The sequence below is a fragment of the Pleurodeles waltl genome, chromosome 4_2 (genome assembly GCF_031143425.1).
Source record: "Pleurodeles waltl isolate 20211129_DDA chromosome 4_2, aPleWal1.hap1.20221129, whole genome shotgun sequence".
NCBI classification, from domain to species: domain Eukaryota; kingdom Metazoa; phylum Chordata; class Amphibia; order Caudata; family Salamandridae; genus Pleurodeles; species Pleurodeles waltl.
Genome location: NC_090443.1, coordinates 342,212,368 through 342,238,157, shown reverse-complemented (window position 1 = coordinate 342,238,157; position 25,790 = coordinate 342,212,368). Strand labels below are relative to the sequence as shown.

The window sequence follows — 25,790 nt, the reverse complement described above, 5'->3', positions numbered from 1 at the left end:
ACTTCATGCCAGCAGTGGATGGTGGGTGCAAGCATAAAAATCCTTTAAAACATATTACCAAATAACATGCTTATACATTTTGTACTATGTGCATAAAATAAATTATATATATATATATATATATATATATATATATATATATATATATATATATATATAAATAAATAAAACAAAATTGCATAGCAACTATAAACTATTGCATATAGAATAATGTCTATACATTAAAGGAAAGATCTCACCTTAATGAAAAAGATGGCGTAAGACCGCCTGTCCAACGAGAGAATCATTTCTTTGTGACGATTCCAAACAGTAGTGCTGCGTAAAGGAGTGTGTAGTCTTCCACGTTGCAGCCTGACATTTTATCCAGAGTAATGCCCTGAAACAAAGCAGCCGATGTGGAGACTACTCTTGTGGAGTGCGCTCTTGGGCGCTTAGTCAATGGTTTCCCTGCTTTTGCGAAGCAAAACTGAATTGTAGATGCAATCCACCGGGCTATGGTGGCCTTAGTGACCCCTACCCCTTGCAGTCCATGAGCATAAGATACCAGCAGCTGGTCTGTCTTCCATAGCTGCTTGGGTACTTTGAAGGTAAAATTTCAGGCATCTCTTGATGAACGAATGCAGAGTCTTTTCTGTGATTGTTGACAGATTCGGGAAAAAAGTTCTTAATACTACCGGCTCATTCAGGTGAAAGGATGAGGGCACTTTAGTAATGTACCTCGGGTTAGTCCTAAGGAAGACAAAGTCATCTGAAAAGACAAGAAAGGGTTCCTTAAAAGTAAAGGCCTGGATATTGCGGACTCTTCTGGTGGATGTAAGAGCAAGCAGAGTTACAACCTTCTATGTGATGTATTTGAGTTCCGCTCTGTGAATAGGTTCGAACAGAGCTTTCATTAGCTGGGACAGGACTATATTCAGATGCCACTCTGGTGGAGGTGGACACACTGGAGGCTATGGTGGCCTTAGTGACCCTTGCCCCTTGCAGTCCATGAGCATAAGATACCAGCAGCTGATCTGTCTTCCTAAGCTGCTTGGTACTTTGAAGGTAAAATTTCAGGCATCTCTTGATGTCCAACGAATGCAGAGGTTAGAACTGAGCGTTCATTAGCTGGGACAGGACTATATTCAGATGCCACTCTAGTGGCGGTGGATGCACCGGAGGAAAAGTGTGAAAGAGGCCCTTCATGAACTGTTTAATAATTCTGGATGAGCCAAGTGAGGGCATATACACTGAGCGTCTATAGGAAGCTATAGCTGCCAAATGGATCTTGACGGATGAGTGAAATAGCCCAGCCTTTGACAGGGTGAGAAGATATGCAAGAATTTGCTCCGGCTCAATCTTTAACGGATGGAAGTTGTTCTGTAAACACCAGACACAAAATCTCTTCAATTTGAGTTTGTACGTCTTATTTGTACTGTCCGCTCGTGCCCTAGAAAAAAATCAGTCTGCATTCTTCCTCAATGTTCATACCCTGGAACTCACGGAACTCAGGAGCTAAGCATGCAATTGCAGAGATGCTGGATCCGGATGAAGAATTTGACCTTGAGTCTTCGTGAGAAGGTTGTGGTTGCATTGAAGGCGCATGGGATTGGTCACCGACAGGCGCAGAAGCTCTGAGTACCAATACTGCCTGGGCCACCTGGGAGCTATGAGTATGATCTTGCAGCCCTCAGACTTCATCTTCCTCAAGAGTCTGGGGATCAATGGGATGGGGGGAAAAGCGTACGGAAAGATCCCGGACCATCTCATCGAAAGAGCATTTCCCGACGACCCCCAGGAGTGGGTATCGACTGGCATAGAATTGGCATTTGGCGTTCTGATTGGTAGCAAACAAATTCAGGGTCGGTCGTCCCCAGCGTTGGAAGACGCTGTCCAGTACCCTCTGGTCAAGTTCCCATTCATGGCAGTTGTCGTTCGTCCTGCTGAGAGAGTCCGCCAGTACGTTGTTGACACCTGGCAGGTGCTCCACCCTGATGCAAATGTTGTGCAGCGTGAGCAAGTCCCAAAGAGATTAAGCTTCCCTTGAGAGGGAGAGGGATCTTGTTCCTCCCGGTTTGTTGATACAGAACATGCTTGTTGTGTTGTCTGAATGGACCAACACAGATGACCCTGCAATCCGTGGAAGGAATGCTTTGAGCGTGAGAAAAATTGCTTTTAATTCCAACAGATTTATGTGCATTCCTCTCTGCGAGTCTGACTATTTTCCCTGAATGCACATGTCCTGTAGATGACCTCCCCAACCTTGCAATGAAGCGTCTGTTGTGATGATGAAGTCTGTCATTGGCGTGAGAAAGGTTAGCCCTTGAGAAAGATGGTTGACCTGAGACCACCATCGCAATGCCCCCACTATCTTTGGTGTAACACTTATCAGATCCCCGAAGGATCCTTGTGACTGGGTCCATTGCAGCTGTAACTCCTCCTGCAAAGGTCTCATTCTCAACCTTGCCAGATGAACCAGGACGATGGATGAGGAGATCATGCCTACGAGTGACTTGAACAACGTACTGAAACGGACCTTCTTCTTGAGATCCTGACAGCCAAGCTGGCTAGTTTCTGCTGCCATGCCTGAGTGAGGTACGCTTTGTTTTCGATGGTGTCGAGTTCTGCACCCAAAAAGACTATCCTGTGTATAGGAAGAGTGACTGATTTCTGGAAATTCACAGTTAGTCTCAAACTGTGAAATAGCTCTAGGCAGACATTGGTAGCCTTGGACGCTAGCTGTGATGAAGGAGCGTTTATCAGCCAGTCGACTAGGTATGGGAACACCTGAAAACCCCTGTTGCGGAGATAGCCTGCTACTGGGGCAAGACATTTCGTGAAAATCCGAGGCGCTGACTTCAAGCCGAATGGGAGGACTTTCATTTGATAATGGGCACGGGCCACAGTGAAGCGCAGATACTTGCGATGTTTTACATGTATCGGTATGTGGAAATAAGCATCCTGGAGATCCATTGTTGTCATGTAGTCTCCAGGGTTCAAAAGGTGCAGGATATCCAACAGCGTGATCATACAAAAGGATTGTTTCCGTAAAAACTTGTTCAGTTTCCTGAGATCTAGGTTCAGCCTCCATTCCCCGGACCTCTTTCTTAGTAGAAAGAACCAGGAACAGAACCTGAATCCTCTGTGCTGAACCGGAACCTCCTCTATCACTCTCTTGGCGAGCATCAGGAACATCTCCTGCTGAAGCAAGCGAAGATGAAGCGGTTTGGATTTTCCTGGCGCCAGCCCGACGAGGAGCAGGCCCAATGATGAAGTACGACATCCAATGGATGTGTGAGGGTTCTAGCTTCTAAATTAGAAGTGCCTATGCTTCTTTCCTTCATCTTTCAGGAACTATGTGCTCATTTTGATTGTTGATTAATGTTTAGGGAGACCGCACACTGGACCTTGTCTAAATTCTCCCTGTCCCTCTTTTTTGGATATAGGCAGCAAGGTTGTCACCTTGCTTGGTGAAGTATCCTGAGGATATATTGCAGATCTGGACATTGCTGTGATCTTAACTGTAGTGCAAAGATCAGGAGACCCAGAAGAAAAAGGGATAACATCCATTTGACTCACACCTACCACTGGCATCGTCGATGGTGTTGACGATGATGGTCCCGTCGACGGAACTGATGTCGTGGACGATTTTTCTATCAACGACGGTCTCGTTGACGGTGGCCTCGTCGACAGTGTTGCAGTTGACAGGATTTTCATAGAATATGTCGTCAACGATGATGTTCTTGTCAACGATGGCGTCAACGTTACCCTAAGCGACGAAGTCTTCCCTGGAGCCTTCGTTGACGGTGGTTTAATGGAAGGAATAGGAGCCTTTACCATGGACGTCAACATAGTCGACGAATGTCTCGTCGCCGAGGTGGTGGAGACGGTAGATGTGAAAACTGTTGTCGTCTTGATCTTGATAGACACCTTTCTAGAGGTAGAAGGCTCCGATGAAGGAGAACGGTGTGAGGACTCCTCCTTTTGTTGAGGAGAGGATGGCTCAGATGAAATTAAGCTCTGTATGCCTTTTGCACCTTCTTTATGATGCATTTTTTTACGCTTTCTGGATCTTTCAGCCTGACCCAGGACCTCAGATCTGGACCTTTTATGTGGCCTTTCTGACTCACTCTCCTCACCTGAAGTACAGGAGTTTGCCTGTAACCATGTTAAAAGTCTACCCTCACGGTCCCAGAGGGTTTTTGCAGAGAAAGTGCAGCATATTTTGCAGTCTTTCACCTGGTGTTCTGGATACAAGCTGTATAAGCAGTTTTTGTGTGGATCATCCACATGCAGCCTTTTCTTGCCACAGGTCTTTCAAGGGCGGAAAATGCCTTTCCTAGAAGAATCTGACATCTTTTTGAGGTTTTTCGAGAGAAAATCTTCTGAAGAAGTAGAAAACTGAGCAGAGCTCAGGGAGACACCCTTCACACGACGTGCAGTAGAAAATCTGAGGGAAAGAGCCTCTCTGGAGAGTATTCTAGAGGGTGCTGGTGTCTGATTGGCCAGCAGCCAGGTTTGGGTCGTTTTCACAAATAGACAGAGGTAGGCTATATGAGTCATTTGGGTTAACATTATAGACTATGGAAATTGTTTTGGTGCTTATTTCATGTACCGTGGGACTCCCACTTCAACGACAGGGATGATTCAAGCATGTGAATTTATTAAAGATCCAATACCGGATATATACTCATTCCTGTCGGGGGTACCCCGATTCCTGTCACATCTCGATTACTTGTTCGTTCTGGCAGATGAGGTCAAGTGGATGTGGGAAGCAGATTACGTAGCAAGGGGCATATCAGACCTTTCACCCCTACATGTCTTGATCGGTACTCATGGACGAGACACTGTGTGAAGATGGAGACTGCTTACATGGGCATTAAAAGGTAAAGAAATTTGGCCTCCCTAGTCACGCTTCGGGGGGCATATAAGGCAGTACTCAGGGACAAAGTCCAAAATATAGTTGCTGTAAAAAAGAAATGCAGGGAATGACAGAGGTTTGCACTGGAAAAGTGACTCAGAGAAACACATTGAACACAAACAGGGAACCCAGAAACATAACTGCAATTGGTGATGGTCAGGGAACAATGCCGTAATAGTACTCATAATGCAGCCTGACACTATAACTTCTAGATACAGAAACTGTACAACAAAGGGGATAAGACGGATAGTTTTCTAGTGTGGTTGGGGACATTAGAGGAGGAAGTGTGTTGGGGAAGCACACAGGGTGCCCGAGGTATGGATAGGAAACCGAGGCAGGCCAGAGACATACAGACAGGAATATAGCACAGTACTATGGAAAATTGTACTCTGTTCTGAAAGAATGCATGGAGAAGGACATGGCAGCATTCGTGGGTGAGTTATAGGTCTTGGTCTTAGACGAACTAGATCAGCAGGAATTGGAGGAGGACTAGTCGCCAGGGGACACTGATAAGGCACTGATGCATATGCAATTAGAGAAAACACCAGGAGCCAGTGAATAAGCGTTTTGCCCCACATCTCAAGTCGCACCTTGAGAATTTGTTCCATTTTGGCCACAGATATAGAGGAGTTCTCATCTGATCTTAACCATGCAAATACAGTTGTGATCCCTAAAAAAGACAAATCCAGAGACCTCCGTGCCTATTAGCAGCCTATTTCACTCTTGAACACTGAAAGCAAAATACTGGCCAAGGTTTTGGCTTGCACCAAGAATAATTAAAGCAAAATATGTAAAATGGGAAGGAACGCAAAACCCTACTACTTACGATGCACCACAGAGGAGAACACGTCCTCCACGCAATTAGGGAATGGGCCCAAGATGGGAGTGTGTTGGAGGGAATGATACAATGCCTGTAGGCTGTTATGGATATAAGGTATCCTTAGGACACCACATCTGATAATACTGGGAATTCTGAGTGATGTAAACATCCCTAGAACGCAATTATTGTTGTGCATTTTGGGTTTTATTGTCGCAAAAAGAGGCATGACCAAAACGTAGGGTCAGAAAGAAACACCAGCAAAAGCCATGTGGTAAGAGAGTATGAACACGAATATGGAGGTGGAAAGGATGGTATACGAGAGCAGAGGGTGCCCAAAGAAATTCATCAAGGTCTGGGGAAGTTGAGAACTTCATAAGGACTCAACAAAGGATTATATGATTCATCAAGCAGTGATGTCTCTACTTAGTGCCCCTCTCATACCCCCCAAAGTCCCATGATGAGAAAAACACTCCCGGGAGAAAGATACAGATAAACAATTCTTACAGCTGGGATGATGGGTCAATATGGGAGTGGTTGGGGTGTCTTAGGTAAAATTAATTATTTTTACGACTGTACTGTGTGCACTGTTTGTGCCATTAAAAACAATAAAAACAGTCCAAAAAAGAATGGTAAATCTATTTGCATATTTATCCTCATAACTTCACACCATCAATATATTTGCTACAATATCATGATAGCATGATTTTTTAACATAGAATCTTTGTGATTTACTGTGTGTTCTCTGTCATGGCTAGATGTCTTTTCCGGCACTCTTAGGGTGAGCTTGGGCACCCTTGATTGGATTTTAGAGTTCTTAGGATTCTGACCTAGTTTTTTTTTTTTTACTGTAATATCATCTAACTCATATGCCACTCTCAGCTGTGATCACCAACCAACTGCTCTAAAGATACTGTTAACAGACAGAGACAGAGACACAGGGTTAAAATTCAGCTTTTATTCACAAAAATCCTGGGATGGGTCCCAGGTAATTGTATCCAGTGCAGTGTCCTAGAAACAAGGTACAAAGGCAGCGACCACAGCCAGGAAAACATCAGCTTCTCCAACAAGGGTGACACAACAGAGTTTCTGTCTAAGGGTCTGTAACCCTTCTCTCTGTGTCCAAGTCCTATGTGGGCTTACCAAAGACCCCTTTGTTGTGCCTAAAACAATTGGGTCTGGGAGAGGCATTTCTGATGCTCTTGCGTCATCACCTGACAAAGCTCAGCCTTTTCGTCTGTTGTCGCAATTAAAAATTTGATCGAAAAATAGGCACATGGAACCCTCACCGACCCCTCCAAATAAAAACAGTGCAGGTCTGAATTCAAACCAAAAAGGCATCGGGGAATAAAAGGCCATTGTCTGTACGTGTAACACAAAAGTGAAATATATTTTAAAAAATAAAACAGGAATGCTTAAGGTAGAACACTGTGCATCGAAGGACAATTGGGCACAAATGTAAAATGGAGACAATCATTGGTAGGGGCAAATGTCTTTCAATATTAAAAAAAAAAGGCAAGTATCAGTCAAGAAACAATTTGCAATACATATATACGTGCACAAACCCTTAGAACAAACAGTCCTGGAAGGGGTCATTGCCATGCAGGCATGTCACGGACACATGTACCTTGATATACCCTTCCACTGCCGCCTTTGAGGAAGATGCTTTCCTGGGAGAAAAAGCAGCAGTTTCATAAAAGGTGGCAGGACATGTCTAGCTGGTCTGGATTTAAATGTTGGGTATAGAGGAGCCACCACTTTTTAATGAGACTGATCCCTTACCACGTGTCCGTATTTGGCAACAGCTATGATCATCCTCCAATGGACCGACTTTGGCTTCTACCATAAAAATGTAAAAAGCTTAACATAAATAACACTAAGCAAACTCTACAAACCCACCACCTCAAGTAAAGACAAAACATTACCTCAAGTCTTGATGCTTTTTTGTTGCCTCAAGTAGAACGGAAAAATGCAAATTGATGAACTGGCTTCCCCCCCAGGGCAACCTTTCATCTGACATATACCACATTGAGTCTTCAAAGCTAGGGATCAGCCAATTAGTGCAGCTCAGTTGAACTTTTAGGAAAGATGTGGCCCCTTCTTCTCTATACCAGTCAGTCTTTTGAGCAGAACTGCATCCTGTCTCATGGCACCTTCTATCAAAGACCCTTGAATAGTCTGTCTCTTGAAGCATGGTTGAGGCTGACCTGTGACACCTTCAGTCCCAGTACTGTCTAGCAGTCGTTCATTTGCACCTCTGTATTTTATAGCAGACAATCTCTGAGTGGACTGGCTGAGTCGTTGTGTCTGGTGATGCAGCAAACATATGCCCTAGGAAGCACCAGCCTAACTCTTAGAGTAGGGTGGCACCTAATTTTAAGGCCCTGCCTGCCCTGAAACCCATCCAGCACTTACTAGCAGTTTACCTCTCTGAGCAGGACTGTTTGTCCTCCAGTGGCACACTATCTTTTTAGCAGATGTATGTTTAGTCCTGTAGTGCTTTCTCCCCGGGGTCCTGTCAATCTGCGCGGCATCTCACGCCTGAGCACCTATAACCGTCTATTTGAGTGTGTCTGTTCTTGCTCAGGTGCCACCTATTGCCTGAGACCCAATAACAGCCTGTCTCTTTGACTAGCTGTGGATTTAGTACAGTGGTATGATCTTCCCTGGAATTTTACAGTATTTCATCTCTGTATGAGGAAGCTTCCCACTAAGCAGTGTTTCATGTTGTGTAGTACTATAACAGTTTACTCTTTTAAAGGAGGCCTGCTTATGTCATGGTGGCACCTTCCGAACCAAGACAGAATAACAATCTGGCTCTTCAGTGTAATTGTTTGGTCCTGTGCTGCAGAACCTTCCAGCAGTTTAGCTGTTCGAGTAGTGTTTTATCTGATTATGAAACAAATAAGCAGTCTGGCTGTTTGAGGAGTTGTGTCTAGCATCTTCCGGGACTCTCCAGCAGTTTGTCTCTTTGAGCGTGGTTGTGGCTTGCTATTGCACACTTTCCGCTCCGAACCACCTAAAACTTGTCTCTTTGATTATGGTTTCCATAGTCCTGCAGAATGTTCCACCCCAGAATCCAAGAGTATCACGTCTGAGTGGAGCAACCAAGTGCCTGTTTCTAGACCTACAACACCACCCACTCTCCAACATTCTACCACACTGAAAGGAGTTGGGACTACCCTAATGCACTGTCTGCCCTGTGGTCCTAGAAACTTACATATCTACTATAGATAATTTCTGATCCTACACTTCTCACACAGCAGGACCATGTGAAAGCTGGTCTCTTTTGAGGAGAACTGTGTGAGCCACTCAGAAACTTTGTGCCCCGTGATCATTGCTTCTGTCCCTCTGACAGGGTTATCTCTCGTTCTGTAGCACATTTCACCTGGAAACTATAACGTTCTGTGTCTTTGAGCAGAGGCAGTTAAAAGCTAGTGTTGGATAACAACGCTGCAAGAAACATCCCTCCAAGGTGCTTGTAAGTTATCTGCCCCATCCCCAGGAAGTGTGACCAGCACAAAGCGTCCTGAACTGTACCCTTACAGATTCTTCACAAATTGAAATCCAAAGACTGAACTTTTATTTCTCTGAGGATGGAAGAGTGATACTCTGTTCTGAATTGTTCTCCCAGATTTCCCACACTGAAGAATTAGACCAGCGTCTGATCTTCAGATGCCTGGGTAACAGTGTTAATTCAACAGCGATGAAAATCTTTAATATCAAGGTATCCAATTTGTAAAAGTCAGTAAAATAGGTAGCAGAGGTATCCCTTAGGATACATAAATACGCATGCTCTGGGGTCAGACAGCAGAGCTGCACCCAGGGCATATGTTTTTTACATAAAGGTCCCATATCCAAATGCTGCACCGACTCGATCTCTTAGGCAAAGTAGAGGATGGTAGCCCTGTGCTCCAAATCCTGGGGAAGCATCTAAACAAACTATCCACTGGTGCCTCATTCAACAGAAGCTAAGGCACACAGTGGGTGGTCACTTCCTAGCAGGCGAGAGAGTAGTTAGCACAGCTCAATCCACCCTTGGCCTTCACCAGGCAGTGACTATTCAAGAGGTCAACAGAGAACATAAAACAGAGGGGTTTCAGCTACAGAGGGTAATAGTCCTCAAAAAACCCTTGCACTTAGTTTACAGCATACTCAGCAAGAAATTTGCCTCACCACATTGAACACTGTCAGGATTTCCATCGCACGTCAGTTTTTGAATGCTCAGAAAAATGAATATACACCAACCCCACCCCTAGGAGGTTTTGTCTTTTCAGGCCAATGCTCCCCTTGCGGATTGTGTACAGCTGCTGACACCATCCCCATCCTTGCCCTCATGCCCTGCAAGTCTCTCTATCCAGGAGCGGTCTTAAAGTAAGGGCAGGTTATCCTCATTTAGGAGTTAGTTGCATTAGCGATATGGTGGCAACACTTAGCAGTGAGGTCTAGGAGGCTCCACACCGCTTTTGGCCTGCATCGGCTGCTAGAGCCTATTCCCAGCGTGCTCCTTTCTGTTTTCCCCAAAATGTCCTTAGCTCTTGTCTTTTGGTGACTTAGGTTTTGGGTCTGGCTTGGAGCTGAGCATCTTCAGAGCCTTCAGTGGTTTAAACTTTCCCTTTTTCTTCGTCGTTGTAGACTCAGAGTCTTTGTGGAAATCTGGAGGAAGAGGAAGGAGCAGAGAAATGGTTGGATACAAAAGGAAAAAGAGGGGGGGCACTTCACATTAGTAATTTCATATTCAATATCACATCTCTGGCTCACACATTTAACAGCAAGAGAAGGATGTTTGTTAGCTCGATTTTCTGTCAATACAGGGATGTTTGACTCCAGCTCCCAATATAAAGAAAGCAATAACCAAGCAGTGCCAACTGTGCCCATGAAGACAGGTTCAAGTTTCTTCTGGCAGCTGCATTGGATCATCATGCTTAGTATTTACTGAGGACTTTGAATAAAACAGCTCATTTTGAAAATACCCATCCCTGACCAGTATTAGAAACTTTGCTCGGGATTGACTCATTTACAAAGCCACAGTGTCCTTGTAGTCTGCAGCGAAAGAATAAGGCATGCAGGGATATAAACTATACACTTTCACACTAGAGAGGCTGCCCATTGTTACAATGCACCCCCCGTCACTTCCCAGGGGTGGGAATCAGCTTGGAACCCTAGAGAAGGAGTCGTCGTAGGAAGCTGGCTCTTTATATAGTATATCACAATTAGATATACTGTGAACAGAGTCCATGGGTTCCCTAACTAGTCGACAGGGGCTTGCTCTAGCAATCCCAATGTGCTATCTTAGAGTGTAGTTTAGTCGAGCAGCCTTAGGCTTATCAGAAAGGAGTATTAGACATTTACCAAAGGCACACAGTCAACAAATAAGACCCACTGACAAATAAGAAGATCTACACTAATTTCTAAAAATAACCGGTATCTTTTTTATATATTTATGCACCAGAATCAATATGATCAGGTAAGTACGTTCTGCAGTAAAAAGTATCACAGGTTTGGAAAGTTGATAGCACAATTTTCTTGAGCTGCAATGTTTACCTTATGGGAGAGAAAACATATGCGGCAAACGGGTACTTCACAGCAACTTACAGGAACAATCTTCCAGATTTAAGGTGAGTACAGGACAGGGTCCTAGGCCATACTAACAGGTCACCTCGGGCAGCACTGGGGCCGCTGGGTGCAGGGGAGGAGTTACGCGTTGGGTGCCCTGTGGAAATCAATGGGCATTGGTCTGGTCACAAAGATGCTGCAGGTGGTGACCGGAGGACCAGTCTGGGTAAACCAACAGAAAGGTTGAGTTCTTGTAATGCTTGGGGACATAGGGACACCAGTGGTCCTGTTCTCCTTGGTACGGGGTGGCCGGGTGCAGAGGCATCTAAGACCGTTGGGTTTTCTGTCACTAGAGGCAGTTGCGGTAGAAGGGGCCTGCAGAAAGAAGCTGCAGGCGTGGACTGGGGTTCCAGTCCGACCGAACCAACAAATGGGCTTAGGTCTCACAAGGCTCGTGGACATAGGGTCACCTCTGGTCTTCTTCTCTTCTGTCCAGGTGAAGACGTGCAGTTGACTGTCAAGTTTCCGTCACCGGAGGCGGTAGAAGATGGGCCTGCACAAAGAGGCTGCAGGGGTCAGCTTGAAGGTAGCAGCGGGAAGACCCACAATGGACTTCATCTCTGGAAGGTCTGGGGACCACACTGGCACCGTTGGCCCACTTCACCTTGGGCTAGGAGGCACAAGTGCAGTGGTGCTGTTCGGTATCAGGTTTTGGCAGTCCGGGTCCTCATAGTGCCTCTTGGGGTACCTGCAAGATACAGGGAAGCAGCTTCGCTGCTCCATTGGAGTTCCTGGATCTTGGGTGAAGGCTGGCAGACCTCCCAGGCTTTTGGAGGCACACGCAGCTTCAGGATGAGACGTCTTTATCACAATTTTCTAAGGAAGCTGGCAAGCAGGTTTGGCGCTGAGTCAGTCACTGGCCTTCACTTCTCGCTTTTGCATCTTTGTAGTGTCCTTTTCCTTCTTCAGGTCAGCAGGATCTGATTTCCTGGTGCCGGGGGCTCCCCTAAATACTGAATTTAGGGGTGGTTAGGAGAGTGTAGGGTAGTAGCCAATGGGCTACTTACCCCTGGGTTCACTACACCCCTTATATGACCACTTCCTGTGGCAAGTGGGCTTAACCCTGTCCCACAGTTCCTAGTTCTGCCATCACTAAGATGGCAAACTTTGAAATTTCGTGTTCACATCAGCCAGCTAACCTTAGGGGTGGAAGAAATTAGTTACTTACCTGTAACTGCAGTTATCCAGTATTGGTATCTTTCATAGATTCACATGCTTGAATCTACCCCATCGTCGAAGTGGGAGTCCAAAGGTATCCTATAAAGCAGTACATAACAATAACCATAGAGTTTACAATGCAAACAGGCCTAAATGTATTAGTCTGTCCATGTCATTTTTTTTTAAAATGGACCAAACTTGAACCATAACCAATCAGGTGACAGCACCCTCTAGAACACTCCCAAGAGAAACTCCCTTCCTCAGATTTTTACCGCACTTTGAGTGTGAAGGGAATCTCCCTGAGCTCTGCTCAGTTCTTGCCACAGATTTCTTCAGAGAAGGTTTGGACTTTCTCTTACATCCAAATTACGTCTGATTCTAAAGGCCTCTTTCGTCCCTGCAAAACCTATAGGAAAAAAGAGTTCATGTGGATGATCCACATAAAAGCTGTATCTATTGACTTCACCCTACTCATAAGGCAAAAGAATGCAAAATCTGTCACACTTTCCCACCAAAAACTCTGAGAAACAGAGAAGGCAGATTGTTGCTGTGGCTACAGAAAACTAAAGCCCGGAAAACATCATCTGATGAGGACAGTGACTCTGTTCCTAAATCTCACAAAAGGGCTAGATCTCTAGAGGGAATGTCTGAGGAGAGCAGGAAATCCCTCAAAATTCATCATCAGTCTAAGGAGTCAAAAAAGAGAGAAAAAGAAAAACAACCCTCTTCAGAGGTAGCTTCATCTGCTCCAGCTTCCCCCTGTAAGCCATTAAAACAAAGGGGACAAAAATGTCCTGTTTTCCTATCGAAGCCACTGTCGACGGCGACATCGTCGATGACCACTGTCACCACTGTATCGTCGACGAGACCATCTGTGTCAACGACAACAAAATTTTCAATGCAGGTGCCGATTTCATCTACGAGAACCTCGGAGACGTCCAAGACTTCGCCGGCGGCACCGTCGACAGCCTCACCACTAGTGACACTCCCATCGTCGACGCTCCCGCCGTCGACGCTTCCACAGTGGACGATTTCACGCATCTTAGACAATATACACAAAAATCTTTATTATCTCAGACCATTTGTGGAAAGTTTGCCTTCCTATGTGAAAGATACAACACAATTATTGAAGATGATGGATGGCCTGAGATGGGAGGATGATTTTTTTGCTTGACATTGGATGTCACGAGCCTTTACACATGTATACAACACAATTTAGGTCTAACGGCGGTTAGACATTATATGAGAGCTAGATCTATCTCATATTTAATGCATACTGAAATGATTTGTGACATGATTTGGTATTGTCTTACTAACAATTTCTTTCTATTTGATAATCAAATATATAGACAAATGCAAGGGACGGCTATGGGCACCTGTTTCGCTCCCAGCTATGCAAATCTCTTCATGGGAGGGTGGGAAGAACACGTTTCCATCAATATAGCCGATTATGAGGACAGAGTTGTGCTGTGGTGTCGTTATATAGACAATATTTTTGTTATTTGGAGAGGGGATGAGAACTCAGCAATGAACTTTGTAGCAGCTTTAAATAAAAATGAATACAATCTTAAATTGAGAGAACAGCATAGCAAGACGCTACTCCAGTTTTTAGATGTAGAACTAAGTGTTGAGAATGATCTTGTGAATACAAGGCTATAAAGAAAGGCAACAGCAGGTATCATCTTATTAAATGCTAGAAGTGCTCATCCACCTAATCTGATTAGAAGTATCCCATATGGAGAATTATTGAGAGCCAGGCGTATATGTAGCACTTGGGAAAAATACCAGCAGGAATGTACGATAATGTGAGAAAGATTCAGAGAGAGAGGATATAGTAATAATGTGATTACAAAAGCTATAAAAAAAAGTAGAGAGCTGTTCTAGAGCAGATCTACTATATCAGGTACAAAAATCAAATGTAAATGAGGAGAAAATAAGATTTATTACGACTTATTCCAACCAGGCTTTCAATATGAGACGAATACTTATGAAGAGTTGGCATATTTTACAGACAGATCCACATTTAGCAACATATGTCAGTAATATGCCATTGGTTACCTTCCGTAAGGGAAGGTCACTACGGGACAGTCTGAGCCATAATGTGGTGGTCAGCTCCAGCAATGGGGGACAATGATAGATCAAGCTTGAGGGGATTTTATTGCTGTAAACAGTGTAAGGCATGTAAATATAGCACCAACTGCACGAATGTCAGATTAGGTAATGGACAAATTGATAATGAGATCAAGGGACATTTCGATTGTAATACAGATTTTTGCGTATATGGTCTAAGATGCCCATGTGATAAAATCTATGTGGGAAGCACTATACACAAATCAAAAAACAGTGTTGGAACATATAAGAGCTATCCGTAATTGTGACCGTAACTATCCTGTAGCACGACACTTCCATGAAGTGCATCAGGGAAATGAGAAATTGCTCAGTTATGTTGTGTGTGATCAGATTAGACCGAACTCGCGTGGGCGTGACAGACAAAAATCATTACGAAGATTGGAATCGAAGCATATCATTAATTTTATGACTCTTCCCCTTCTTGGTCTGAACTCAAGCGAAGAAATGAGTATACATCTGGGCAGTTAGATCTGGGTATAATAAGAATGAAGGAAACAATGTTAGTCGAGCTTCTATCTGATATGGATGTATATAGATAATTGGTTTTGTACATTATTGGGGTGTCTGGTGATAAGATTTTAAACATAGACTCTTGGGCGGTAATAGCCATACGTTTAATGGCATAGAAAATTGGAACCTTGGAGAATTATGCATATTGTATATATGGGGACCAACTATATTTAATTGGCATATGTAGGTAGTATTCTAATATTACATATGTATAAATCATGAATGTATAAGATACTAATTTAATACTATTAGGCCAAAAGATTAACATATATTACCTATGTAGGATATTTTATCTTTTATAATTCTCTTTGGGTAATTTTAGAGAGTTCAAATTCATTTTGAGACCACATTGCCAAAAAAACAGGTGTTAACATTCCAATATGGCGGCCGCCTTACAGAGTAGTCTGTACTTTATTGTTAGTCTGTTTTTTGGTATTTTTTGGGTTAATGCTTTGACTCCCCCATCCGTGAACAAGACTACGGCTGAAACGCGTTGGGAAGAAAAACCTGGTGACAGTAAATATATTTGCAACTTTTTGAAAGTTGTGTCCTGACTGTTTTCCTTTCATTGGGCAAGGAAACGTTTGATATATATATATATAGATATATATATATATATATCTATATATATATATATATATATATATATATATATATATATATATCTATATTGAAAATGTCACTTACCCAGTGTACATCTGTTCGTGGCATCAGTCGCTGTAGATTCGCATGTTTTGCAATAGCTCGCCATCTGGTGTTGGGCCGGAGTGTTACAAGTTGTTTTTCTTCGAAGAAGTCTTTCGAGTCACGGGACCGAGTGACTCCTCCTTTTGTCTCCATTGCGCATGGGCGTCGACTCCATCTTCGATTGTTTTTCCCCGCAGAGGGTGAGGTAGGAGTTGAATTGTAGTAATAGTGCCCATGCAATGGAGTGACTAAGTATGTACCTATTTAAGGTTGAGATGATACATATACAAATAGTTGAAGCTAACTTCCAAACTGCTACAGGCTCCCGGGGAGGCAGGTGGGCACATGCGAATCTACAGCGACTGATGCCACGAACAGATGAACACTGGGTAAGTGACATTTTCAGTTCGATGGCATCTGTCGCTGTAGATACGCATGTTTTGCATAGACTAGTAAGCAGTTATCTCCCCAAAAGCGGTGGCTCAGCCTGTAGGAGTGGAAGTAGTTTGAAATAATGTTCTTAATACGGCTTGACCTACTGTGGCTTGTTGTGCGGATAACACATCTACACAGTAGTGCTTGGTGAATGTGTGAGGCGTAGACCATGTGGCTGCCTTACATATTTCTTGCATTGGGATGTTTCCTAGAAAGGCCATGGTAGCACCCTTCTTTCTGGTTGAGTGTGCCCTTGGTGTAATGGACAGCTGTCGTTTAGCTTTAAGGTAGCAGATTTGGATGCATTTAACTATCCATCTGGCTATACCTTGTTTTGATATTGGGTTTCCTGCATGAGGTTTTTGAAATGCAATAAATAGTTGTTTAGTCTTTCTGATGTTCTTTGTTCTGTCAATGTAATACATTAATGCTCTTTTGACATCTAATGTATGTAGTGCCCTTTCAGCTACGGTATCTGGCTGTGGAAAGAACACTGGAAGTTCCACTGTTTGATTTAGATGGAATGGTGAAATAACCTTTGGCAAAAATTTAGGATTAGTCCTTAGGACGACCTTATTCTTGTGTAGTTGTATAAAAGGTTCTTGTATTGTAAACGCCTGAATCTCGCTTACTCTTCTTAGGGAAGTAATGGCGATGAGAAATGCAACCTTCCAGGTTAGGAACTGTATTTCGCAGGAGTGCATGGGTTCAAAAGGTGGACCCATAAGTCTAGTTAGGACAACATTTAGGTTCCATGAAGGAACAGGTGGTGTTCTTGGTGGTATAATCCTCCTAAGGCCCTCCATGAATGCTTTAATGACTGGTATCTTATATAGGGAAGTTGAATAGGTAGTCTGCAGGTATGCAGATATTGCTGCAAGGTGTATTTTAATGGAAGAGAAAGCCAGGTTAGATTTTTGTAAGTGAAGCAAGTAGCCCACTACATGTTCTGGAGTTGTGTGTAAAGGTTGTATTTGATTAATATGGCAGTAGCAAACAAACCTCTTCCATTTACTTGCATAGCAGTGCCTGGTGGATGGCCTTCTGGCTTGCTTTATGACTTCCATACATTCTTGGGTAAGTTGTAAGTGCCCGAATTCTAGGATCTCAGGAGCCAGATTGCTAGATTCAGCGATGCTGGATCTGGGTGTCTGATCTTTTGGTTGTGTTGTGTCAACAGATCTGGCCTGTTGGGCAATTTGATGTAGGGTACTACTGATAGGTCTAGCAGCGTTGTGTACCAGGGTTGCCTTGCCCAAGTTGGTGCTATCAATATGAGTTTGAGTTTGTTTTGACTGAGTTTGTTTACCAGGTAAGGAAGGAGAGGGAGAGGAGGAAAAGCGTAAGCAAATATCCCTGACCAGTTCATCCATAGGGCATTGCCTAGGGACTGTTTGTGTGGGTATCTGGATGCGAAGTTTTGGCATTTTGCGTTCTCCTTCGTCGCAAACAAGTCTATTTGAGGTGTTCCCCAGAGTTTGAAATAGGTGTTCAGAATTTGGGGGTGAATTTCCCATTCGTGGACCTGTTGGTGATCTCGAGAGAGGTTGTCTGCGAGTTGATTTTGGATCCCTGGTATAAATTGTGCTATTAGGCGAATTTGGTTGTGAATTGCCCAACGCCAAATTTTTTGTGCTAGCAGGCTTAACTGCGTGGAGTGTGTCCCCCCTTGCTTGTTTAGATAATACATTGTTGTCATGTTGTCTGTCTTGACGAGAATGTATTTGTGAACTATTATTGGTTGGAAAGCTTTTAGTGCTTGAAAAACTGCTAGTAGTTCTAGGTGATTTATATGCAGTTTTGTTTGATGTACGTTCCATTGTCCTTGTATGCTGTGTTGATCGAGGTGTGCTCCCCACCCTGTCATGGAAGCATCTGTTGTTATTACGTATTGTGGCACTGGGTCTTGGAAAGGCCGCCCCTTGTTTAAATTTATGTTGTTCCACCACAGAAGCGAGAGGTAAGTTTGGCGGTCTATTAACACCAGATCTAGAAGATGACCCTGTGCTTGAGACCACTGTGATGCTAGGCACTGTTGTAAGGGCCTCATGTGCAGTCTTGCGTTTGGGACAATGGCTATGCATGAAGACATCATGCCTAGGAGTTGTAATATCATCTTTGCTTGTATCTTTTGTGTTGGATACATGCGTTGTATGATGGTGTTGAAATTTTGAATTCTTTGGGGACTTGGAGTGGCTACTCCTTTTGTTGTGTCTATTATGGCTCCTAGGTATTGTTGTACCTTGCACGGCAGAATGTTGGATTTCGTGAAGTTGACGGTGAACCCTAGTTTGAAGAGGGTTTGTATGATCTGATTTGTGTGATTTGAGCACTCTATTAACGAATGGGCCTTGATTAGCCAGTCGTCTAGATATGGGAACACATGTATTTGCTGCCTTCTGATGTGTGCAGCGACTACCGCTAGACATTTGGTAAAGACTCTTGGTGCGGTTGTTAATCCGAAAGGCAGTACCTTGAATTGGTAATGTATTCCTTTGAATACAAACCTTAGGTATTTCCTGTGCGATGGGTGTATTGGTATATGGAAATACGCGTCCTTGAGGTCTAAAGTTGACATGTAGTCGTGTAGTTTTAGCAATGGTAATACTTCTTGTAGTGTGACCATGTGAAAGTGGTCTGATTTGATGAATGTGTTCACTATTCTGAGGTCTAGGATTGGTCTCAGTGTTTTGTCCTTCTTTGGTATCAGAAAGTACAGTGAGTAAACTCCTGTGTTTATTTGTGTGTTTGGCACTAATTCGATTGCATTCTTTTGCAATAGTGCCTGCACTTCTATCTCCAGGAGATTGGAATGATGTTTTGTCAAATTTTGTGCTTTTGGTGGTATGTTTGGAGGGAATTGTAGAAATTCTATGCAATAACCATGTTGGATAATTGCTAGAACCCAAGTGTCTGTAGTGATTTCCTCCCATGCTTTGTAATAATGACTTATTCTTCCCCCCACTGGTGTTGCGTGGAGGGGGTGAGTGACATGTGAGTCACTGCTTAGTAGTAGGGGTTTTGGGGCTTTGAAATTTTCCTCTATTCCTAGGGAATTGCCCTCCTCTATATTGTCCCCGAAAACCTCCTCTGTACTGTCCCTGGTAACTGGACGGTGTTGCCTGTGAGGTGCTGGTTTGTGTGCTTTGACCCCGAAACCCCCCTCTAAAGGGTGTTTTACGGAATGTGCTATAATTCCCTCTGCTCTGCGGGGAGTAGAGTGCGCCCATGGCTTTAGCAGTGTCCGTGTCTTTTTTGAGTTTCTCAATCGCTGTGTCCACTTCTGGACCGAACAGTTCTCTTTCGTTAAAAGGCATATTGAGAACTGCTTGCTGAATCTCTGGTTTAAATCCAGACATTCGGAGCCATGCATGCCTTCTGATAGTTACAGATGTATTAATTGTCCGTGCAGCTGTATCTGCAGCGTCCATGGAGGAGCGGATTTGGTTGTTGGAAATGGTCTGTCCCTCCTCAACCACTTGTTTTGCCCTATTTTGTAGGTCCTTGGGCAGATGGTCAATAAGATGTTGCATCTCATCCCAATGGGCTCTGTCATAGCGCGCAAGTAGTGCCTGGGAGTTAGCGATGCGCCACTGGTTTGCAGCTTGTGCTGCGACTCTTTTACCAGCTGCATCGAACTTGCGGCTTTCTTTATCTGGGGGTGGTGCATCTCTAGATGTGTGGGAGTTGGCCCTTTTCCTAGCTGCTCCTACAACGACAGAGTCTGGTGGCAGCTGTGTAGTGATGAAAGCCGGGTCTGTAGGAGGCGCCTTATACTTTTTTTCCACTCTTGGTGTGATTGCCCTACTTTTGACCAGCTCCTTAAAGATCTCTTTTGTGTGCCGGAGCATACCAGGGAGCATAGGCAGGCTTTGGTAGGAGCTGTGGGTGGAGGAGAGTGTGTTGAATAAAAAGTCATCCTCGACCTGTTCTGAGTGGAGGCTTACATTGTGAAATTGTGCTGCTCTAGCCACCACTTGAGAATACGCAGTGCTGTCCTCTGGTGGAGATGGCTTCGTAGGGTATGCCTCCGGACTGTTATCTGACACTGGGGCGTCGTATAAGTCCCATGCGTCTTGATCTTGGTCACCCTGGCTCATGGTGGTGTGAGCTGGGGAATGTGATGGAGTTTGTGCTGGTGAGACGTTAATCACAGGTGGAGGAGAGGGTGGTGGGATAACTTTTTTCACCACTTTTGTTTGTGGTGTTTGTTCAGTTTGGAACTCCAATCTTCTCTTTCTTCTAATAGGGGGAAGGGTGCTTATTTTTCCTGTCCCCTGCTATATGAAAATACGCTTTTGCGTATGGTCTACATCCGTTGAGTGTAGTTCTTCCTCAAACCTATGCTTTTGCATTTGGGAGGTTAGCGAGTGCTCTTCTGTATAAGAGCCTGAAACTGGGTCGGTTGCAGTTTGTTTCGGCACCGAAACCCTGTCTGCATCTTTTTTCGGCACTGAGGTGACTTTTTTCTTTTTCGGGGCCGAAACCTCTCAGGGTTGATCTTCTTCGGTGCCGCTGTCTCGGCGTCGAGCCGTGTCTACACCGGTATCTCGGTGTCGATGCTTGTCTCCAGCACTTTCTCGGTCCCGAGAAGGCTGCGTACCGGTGTCTCGACCGGAGTCGGACGATCTCGGCACTGTTTGGGCCCTTTTTCGGTGCCGGCGGTCGGTCACCGAATTTATGGGTCGAGCCATGGCCTGATGGCAGTGGCGTCCCCTGGGCCTTGTAAATCTTCTTTTGAGTGGTTTTCGACGTCCTACTCACGGTTTGTGTATCGTCGAATCCTTCGGAGTCCGATTCTTGGATCGAAAAGGATCCCTCCTCTTCTTGTTCCTCGAACTCCCGGTGGGCTGTCGGCGCGGACGCCATCTGAAGTCTTCTGGCTCGACGGTCTCGGAGAGTTTTTCGGGACCGGAACGCACGACAGGCCTCGCAGGTGTCTTCGCTGTGCTCAGGTGACAGGCACAGGTTGCAGACCAAGTGTTGGTCTGTATAGGGGTATTTATTGTGGCATTTGGGACAGAAACGGAACGGGGTCCGTTCCATCGGCGTTCTTCTGCACGCGGTCGGGCCGACCAGGCCCCGACGGGGGATCGAAAAAATTACCCCGAAGGGCACCGGAGCTCTTTGATCTCAGACGCGGTGTTGAATCTAACTACGCCGACCCCGAACGCAACAATACCGACGAAAATCTTCTGAAATTTAGCTATTTTTCCGTTCCGAAACTCGGAGCGACAGGAACACGTCCGAACCCGATGGCGGAAAAAAAAACAATCTAAGATGGAGTCGACGCCCATGCGCAATGGAGACAAAAGGAGGAGTCACTCGGTCCCGTGACTCGAAAGACTTCTTTGAAGAAAAACAACTTGTAACACTCCGGCCCAACACCAGATGGCGAGCTATTGCAAAACATGCGTATCTACAGCGACAGATGCCATCAAACATATATATATATATATATATACACACATATACACACAATGTATATGTAGCACATAAAATTGTCTCTATAATTTTAAAAGCATAGACATGATAAAAGACATACAAGCAGCCTACATTAAAAGGGTAAAAACATGTCTAATTTTTGTTGTTTTCCTTTAACCCCTTCTGTGCCCAGGACGTAATGGTTACGTCCTGAGGCACAGTGCTGCTGTGCCCAGGACGTAACCATTACGTCCTGTGCACAGAGCCCAGAGGGAGCGCTCTCGCTCCCTCTGTGGGGTTCCCCCCCACCCCCCAAGTCAGGGATGGAAGGGGAAGCCCTTCCCCTCCCACCCCCGACCCCCCCAACCCCCCCTGTGACGTCAGCGCGCGAGTGCGCGCTGATTAGTCACAGGGTCTCCCCCATCGCGCTGGAAGCAGAGCTTCCAGCGCGATTGAAAAAGAAATGCTTTTGCATTTCTTTTTCAATCCCATGGGGGAGGCCCCGAGAGGCTTCAAAGGGAAGGAAATGTATTTCCTTCCCTTTGAAGTCTCTCACAGGTTTCAAAAGCCGGATTGCTTGCAATCCGGCTTTTGAAACCCCACTAGACACCAGGGATTTTTTTTTTCTTCTTGAAATTGGCAAAAGGGAGCGACCCCTTGGGCAAGGGTCGCTCCCAGGGGGGCATTTTTTTAGGAAGGCCTTTTCTGCCCCCCCTGGGGGCAGATTGGCCTATTATTAGGCCGATCTGCCCCCAGGGGGGGCAGAAACCTCTAGGCACCAGGGACCATTTTTTTTTTTTTTTTTTTTTGTGATGAATTCTTTTTTTTTAGGTGGGGAGCGATCCCTTAGGCAAGGGTCGCTCCCCTACGGGGCAATATATATTTAGGCCATTTCTGCCCCCCTTGGGGGCAAATTGGCCTATTTGATAAGGCCAATCTGCCCCCAAGGGGGGCAGAAACCATTAGACACCAGGGAGTTTTTTTTTGCGCGCGAATGTCACGCAACAAAGCGACCCCTTTGGCAAGGGTCGCTCCCAGGGGGGGCAATTTTTTGGGAAGGCCTTTTCTGCCCCCCCTGGGGGCAGATCAGCCTATTATTAGGCCGATCTGCCCCCAGGGGGGGAAGAAACCTCTAGGCGCCAGGGTAAATTTTTTTTTTGTTTTTTTTTTTTGTTCTTTTTTATTTTTTTAGAGATGGGGAGCGACCCATCAGGCAAGGGTTGCTCCCCTGGGGGGGCAAATTGTATTTAGACCATTTCTGCCCCCCTGGGGGCAGATTGGCCAATTTTAGGTCAATCTGCCCCCAAGGGGGCAGAAACCACTAGGCACCGGGGATTTGTTTTTTGGCGCCAATGTCACGCAGGGGGAGCGACCCCGTAGGCAAGGGTCGCTCCCGGGGGGGGGGGGGGGGGGGGGGGTTGGGGGGGCAAATTTATTTTAGGCCATTTCTGCCCCCCGGGGGACAGATCGGCCTATTATTAGGCCGAACTGCCCCCGGGGGGGGGGGGGGGGGGCAGAACACTCTAGGCGCCAGGGCAATTTTTTTTTTGTGTTTTTTTTTTTGTTGTTTCTTTTTTTAGAGATGGGGAGCGACCCATCAGGCAAGGGTCGCTCCCCTGGGGGGGCAAATTGTATTTAGACCATTTCTGCCCCCCTGGGGGCAGATTGGCCAATTTTAGGTCAATCTGCCCCCAAGGGGGCAGAAACCACTAGGCACCGGGGATTTGTTTTTTGGCGCCAATGTCACGCAGGGGGAGCGACCCCGTAGGCAAGGGTGGCTACGGGGGGGGGGGTGGGGGGCAAATTTATTTTAGGCCATTTCTGCCCCCCCGGGGGACAGATCGGCCTATTATTAGGCCGAACTGCCCCCGGGGGGGGGGGGCAGAACACTCTAGGCGCCAGGGCAATTTTTTTTTTTTTTTTTTTTTGTTGTTGTTTCTTTTTTTAGAGATGGGGAGCGACCCATCAGGCAAGGGTCGCTCCCCTGGGGGGGCAAATTGTATTTAGACCATTTCTGCCCCCCTGGGGGCAGATTGGCCAATTTTAGGTCAATCTGCCCCCAAGGGGGCAGAAACCACTAGGCACCGGGGATTTGTTTTTTGGCGCCAATGTCACGCAGGGGGAGCGACCCCGTAGGCAAGGGTCGCTCCCGGGGGGGGGGTGGGGGGGCAAATTTATTTTAGGCCATTTCTGCCCCCCCGGGGGACAGATCGGCCTATTATTAGGCCGAACTGCCCCCGGGGGGGGGGGGCAGAACACTCTAGGCGCCAGGGCAATTTGTTTTTTGTGTTTTTTTTTTGTTGTTTCTTTTTTTAGAGATGGGGAGCGACCCATCAGGCAAGGGTCGCTCCCCTGGGGGGGGGCAAATTGTATTTAGACCATTTCTGCCCCCCTGGGGGCAGATTGGCCAATTTTAGGTCAATCTGCCCCCAAGGGGGCAGAAACCACTAGGCACCGGGGATTTGTTTTTTGGCGCCAATGTCACGCAGGGGGAGCGACCCCGTAGGCAAGGGTCGCTCCCGGGGGGGGGGGTGGGTGTTGGGGGGGGCAAATTTATTTTAGGCCATTTCTGCCCCCCCGGGGGGCAGAAACCTCTAGGCGCCAGGGGAATTTTTCTTTTTTTTCTTTTTTTTTTTATTTGTTTTTTTTTAGAGAGATGGGGAGCGACCCATCAGGCAAAAGTCGCTCCCCTGGGGGACAAATTGTATTTAGGCCATTTCTGCCCCCCTTGGGGGCAGATTGGCTGAGTTTAGGTCAACCTGCCCCCAAGGGGGCAGAAACCACTAGGCACCGGGGATTTGTTTTTTGGCGCCAATGTCACGCAGGGGGAGCGACCCCGTAGGCAAGGGTCGCTCCCGGGGGGGGGGGGGTGGGTGTTGGGGGGGCAAATTTATTTTAGGCCATTTCTGCCCCCCCCCCGGGGGGCAGATCGGCCTATTATTAGGCCGATCTGCCCCCGGGGGGGGGGGGGGGGCAGAAACCTCTAGGCGCCAGGGGAATTTTTCTTTTTTTTCTTTTTTTTTTTCTTTGTTTTTTTTTTTTAGAGATGGGGAGCGACCCATCAGGCAAAAGTCGCTCCCCTCGGGGACAAATTGTATTTAGGCCATTTCTGCCCCCCTTGGGGGCAGATTGGCTGAGTTTAGGTCAACCTGCCCCCAAGGGGGCAGAAACCACTAGGCACCGGGGATTTGTTTTTTGGGGCCAATGTCACGCAGGGGGAGCGACCCCGTAGGCAAGGGTCGCTCCCGGCGGGGGAGGGTGGGGGTTGGGGGGCAAATTTATTTTAGGGCATTTCTGTCCCCCCCCCCCTGGGGCCGGCTGAGCTACAGGCCAAACACCACAGGTAGGCACCTTGCAAAAAACACCTCTGTTTTCTGTGAAAAAATATGTTGTGTCCACGTTGTGTTTTGGGCCATTTCCTTTTGTGGGCGCAAGGCCTACCCACAGAAGTGATGTACCATTTTTATCGAGAGACATAGGGGAACGCTGGGTGGAAGGAAATTTGTGGCTCCTCTCAGATTCCAGAACTTTCTGTCACCGAAATGAGAGGAAAAAGTGTTTTTTGGGCCAAATTTGGAGGTTTGCAAAGGATTCTGGGTAACATAACCTGGTCAGAGCCCCGCAAGTCACCCCATCTTGGATTCCCCTGGGTTTCTAGTTTTCAAAAATGCACTGGTTTGCTAGGTTTCCTCAGGTGTCGGCTGAGCTACAGGCCAAAATCCACAGGTAGGCACTGCTTTTTATAAAAAAATGTGATGTGTCCACGTTGTGTTTTGGGCCCTTTCCTTTCGTGGGCGCTAGTCCTACCCACACAAGTGAGGTATCATTTTTATCGGGAGACTTGGGGGAACGCTGGGTAGAAGGAAATTTGTGGCTCCTCTCAGATTCCAGAACTTTCTGCCACAGAAATGTGAGTAACATGTGTATTTTTAGCCAAATTTTGAGGTTTGCAAAGGATTCTGGGTAACAGAACCTGGTCCGAGCCCCGCAAGTCACCCCTCCTTGGATTCCCCTAGGTCTCTAGTTTTCAGAAATGCACAGGTTTGGTAGGTTTCCCTAGGTGCCGGCTGAGCTAGAGGCCAAAATCTACAGGTAGGCACTTCGCAAAAAACA

The 25,790-nt window shown here is 45.9% G+C and overlaps 1 protein-coding gene across 3 annotated transcripts in view; it reads right to left on the bottom strand.

The window, feature by feature from the left end:
- Positions 1–6,660: 6,660 nt before the first annotated feature.
- Positions 6,661–25,790, bottom strand: part of MICALL1 (MICAL like 1) — a 242,969-nt gene continuing 223,839 nt past the window's right edge. For all 3 annotated transcript variants that reach the window (XM_069231399.1, XM_069231400.1, XM_069231398.1), the window contains one exon: positions 6,661–10,373. In XM_069231399.1, the coding sequence (XP_069087500.1) occupies positions 10,249–10,373 (125 nt within the window). In that variant the 3' untranslated portion in view covers positions 6,661–10,248. The remainder of the gene's footprint in view (positions 10,374–25,790) is intronic.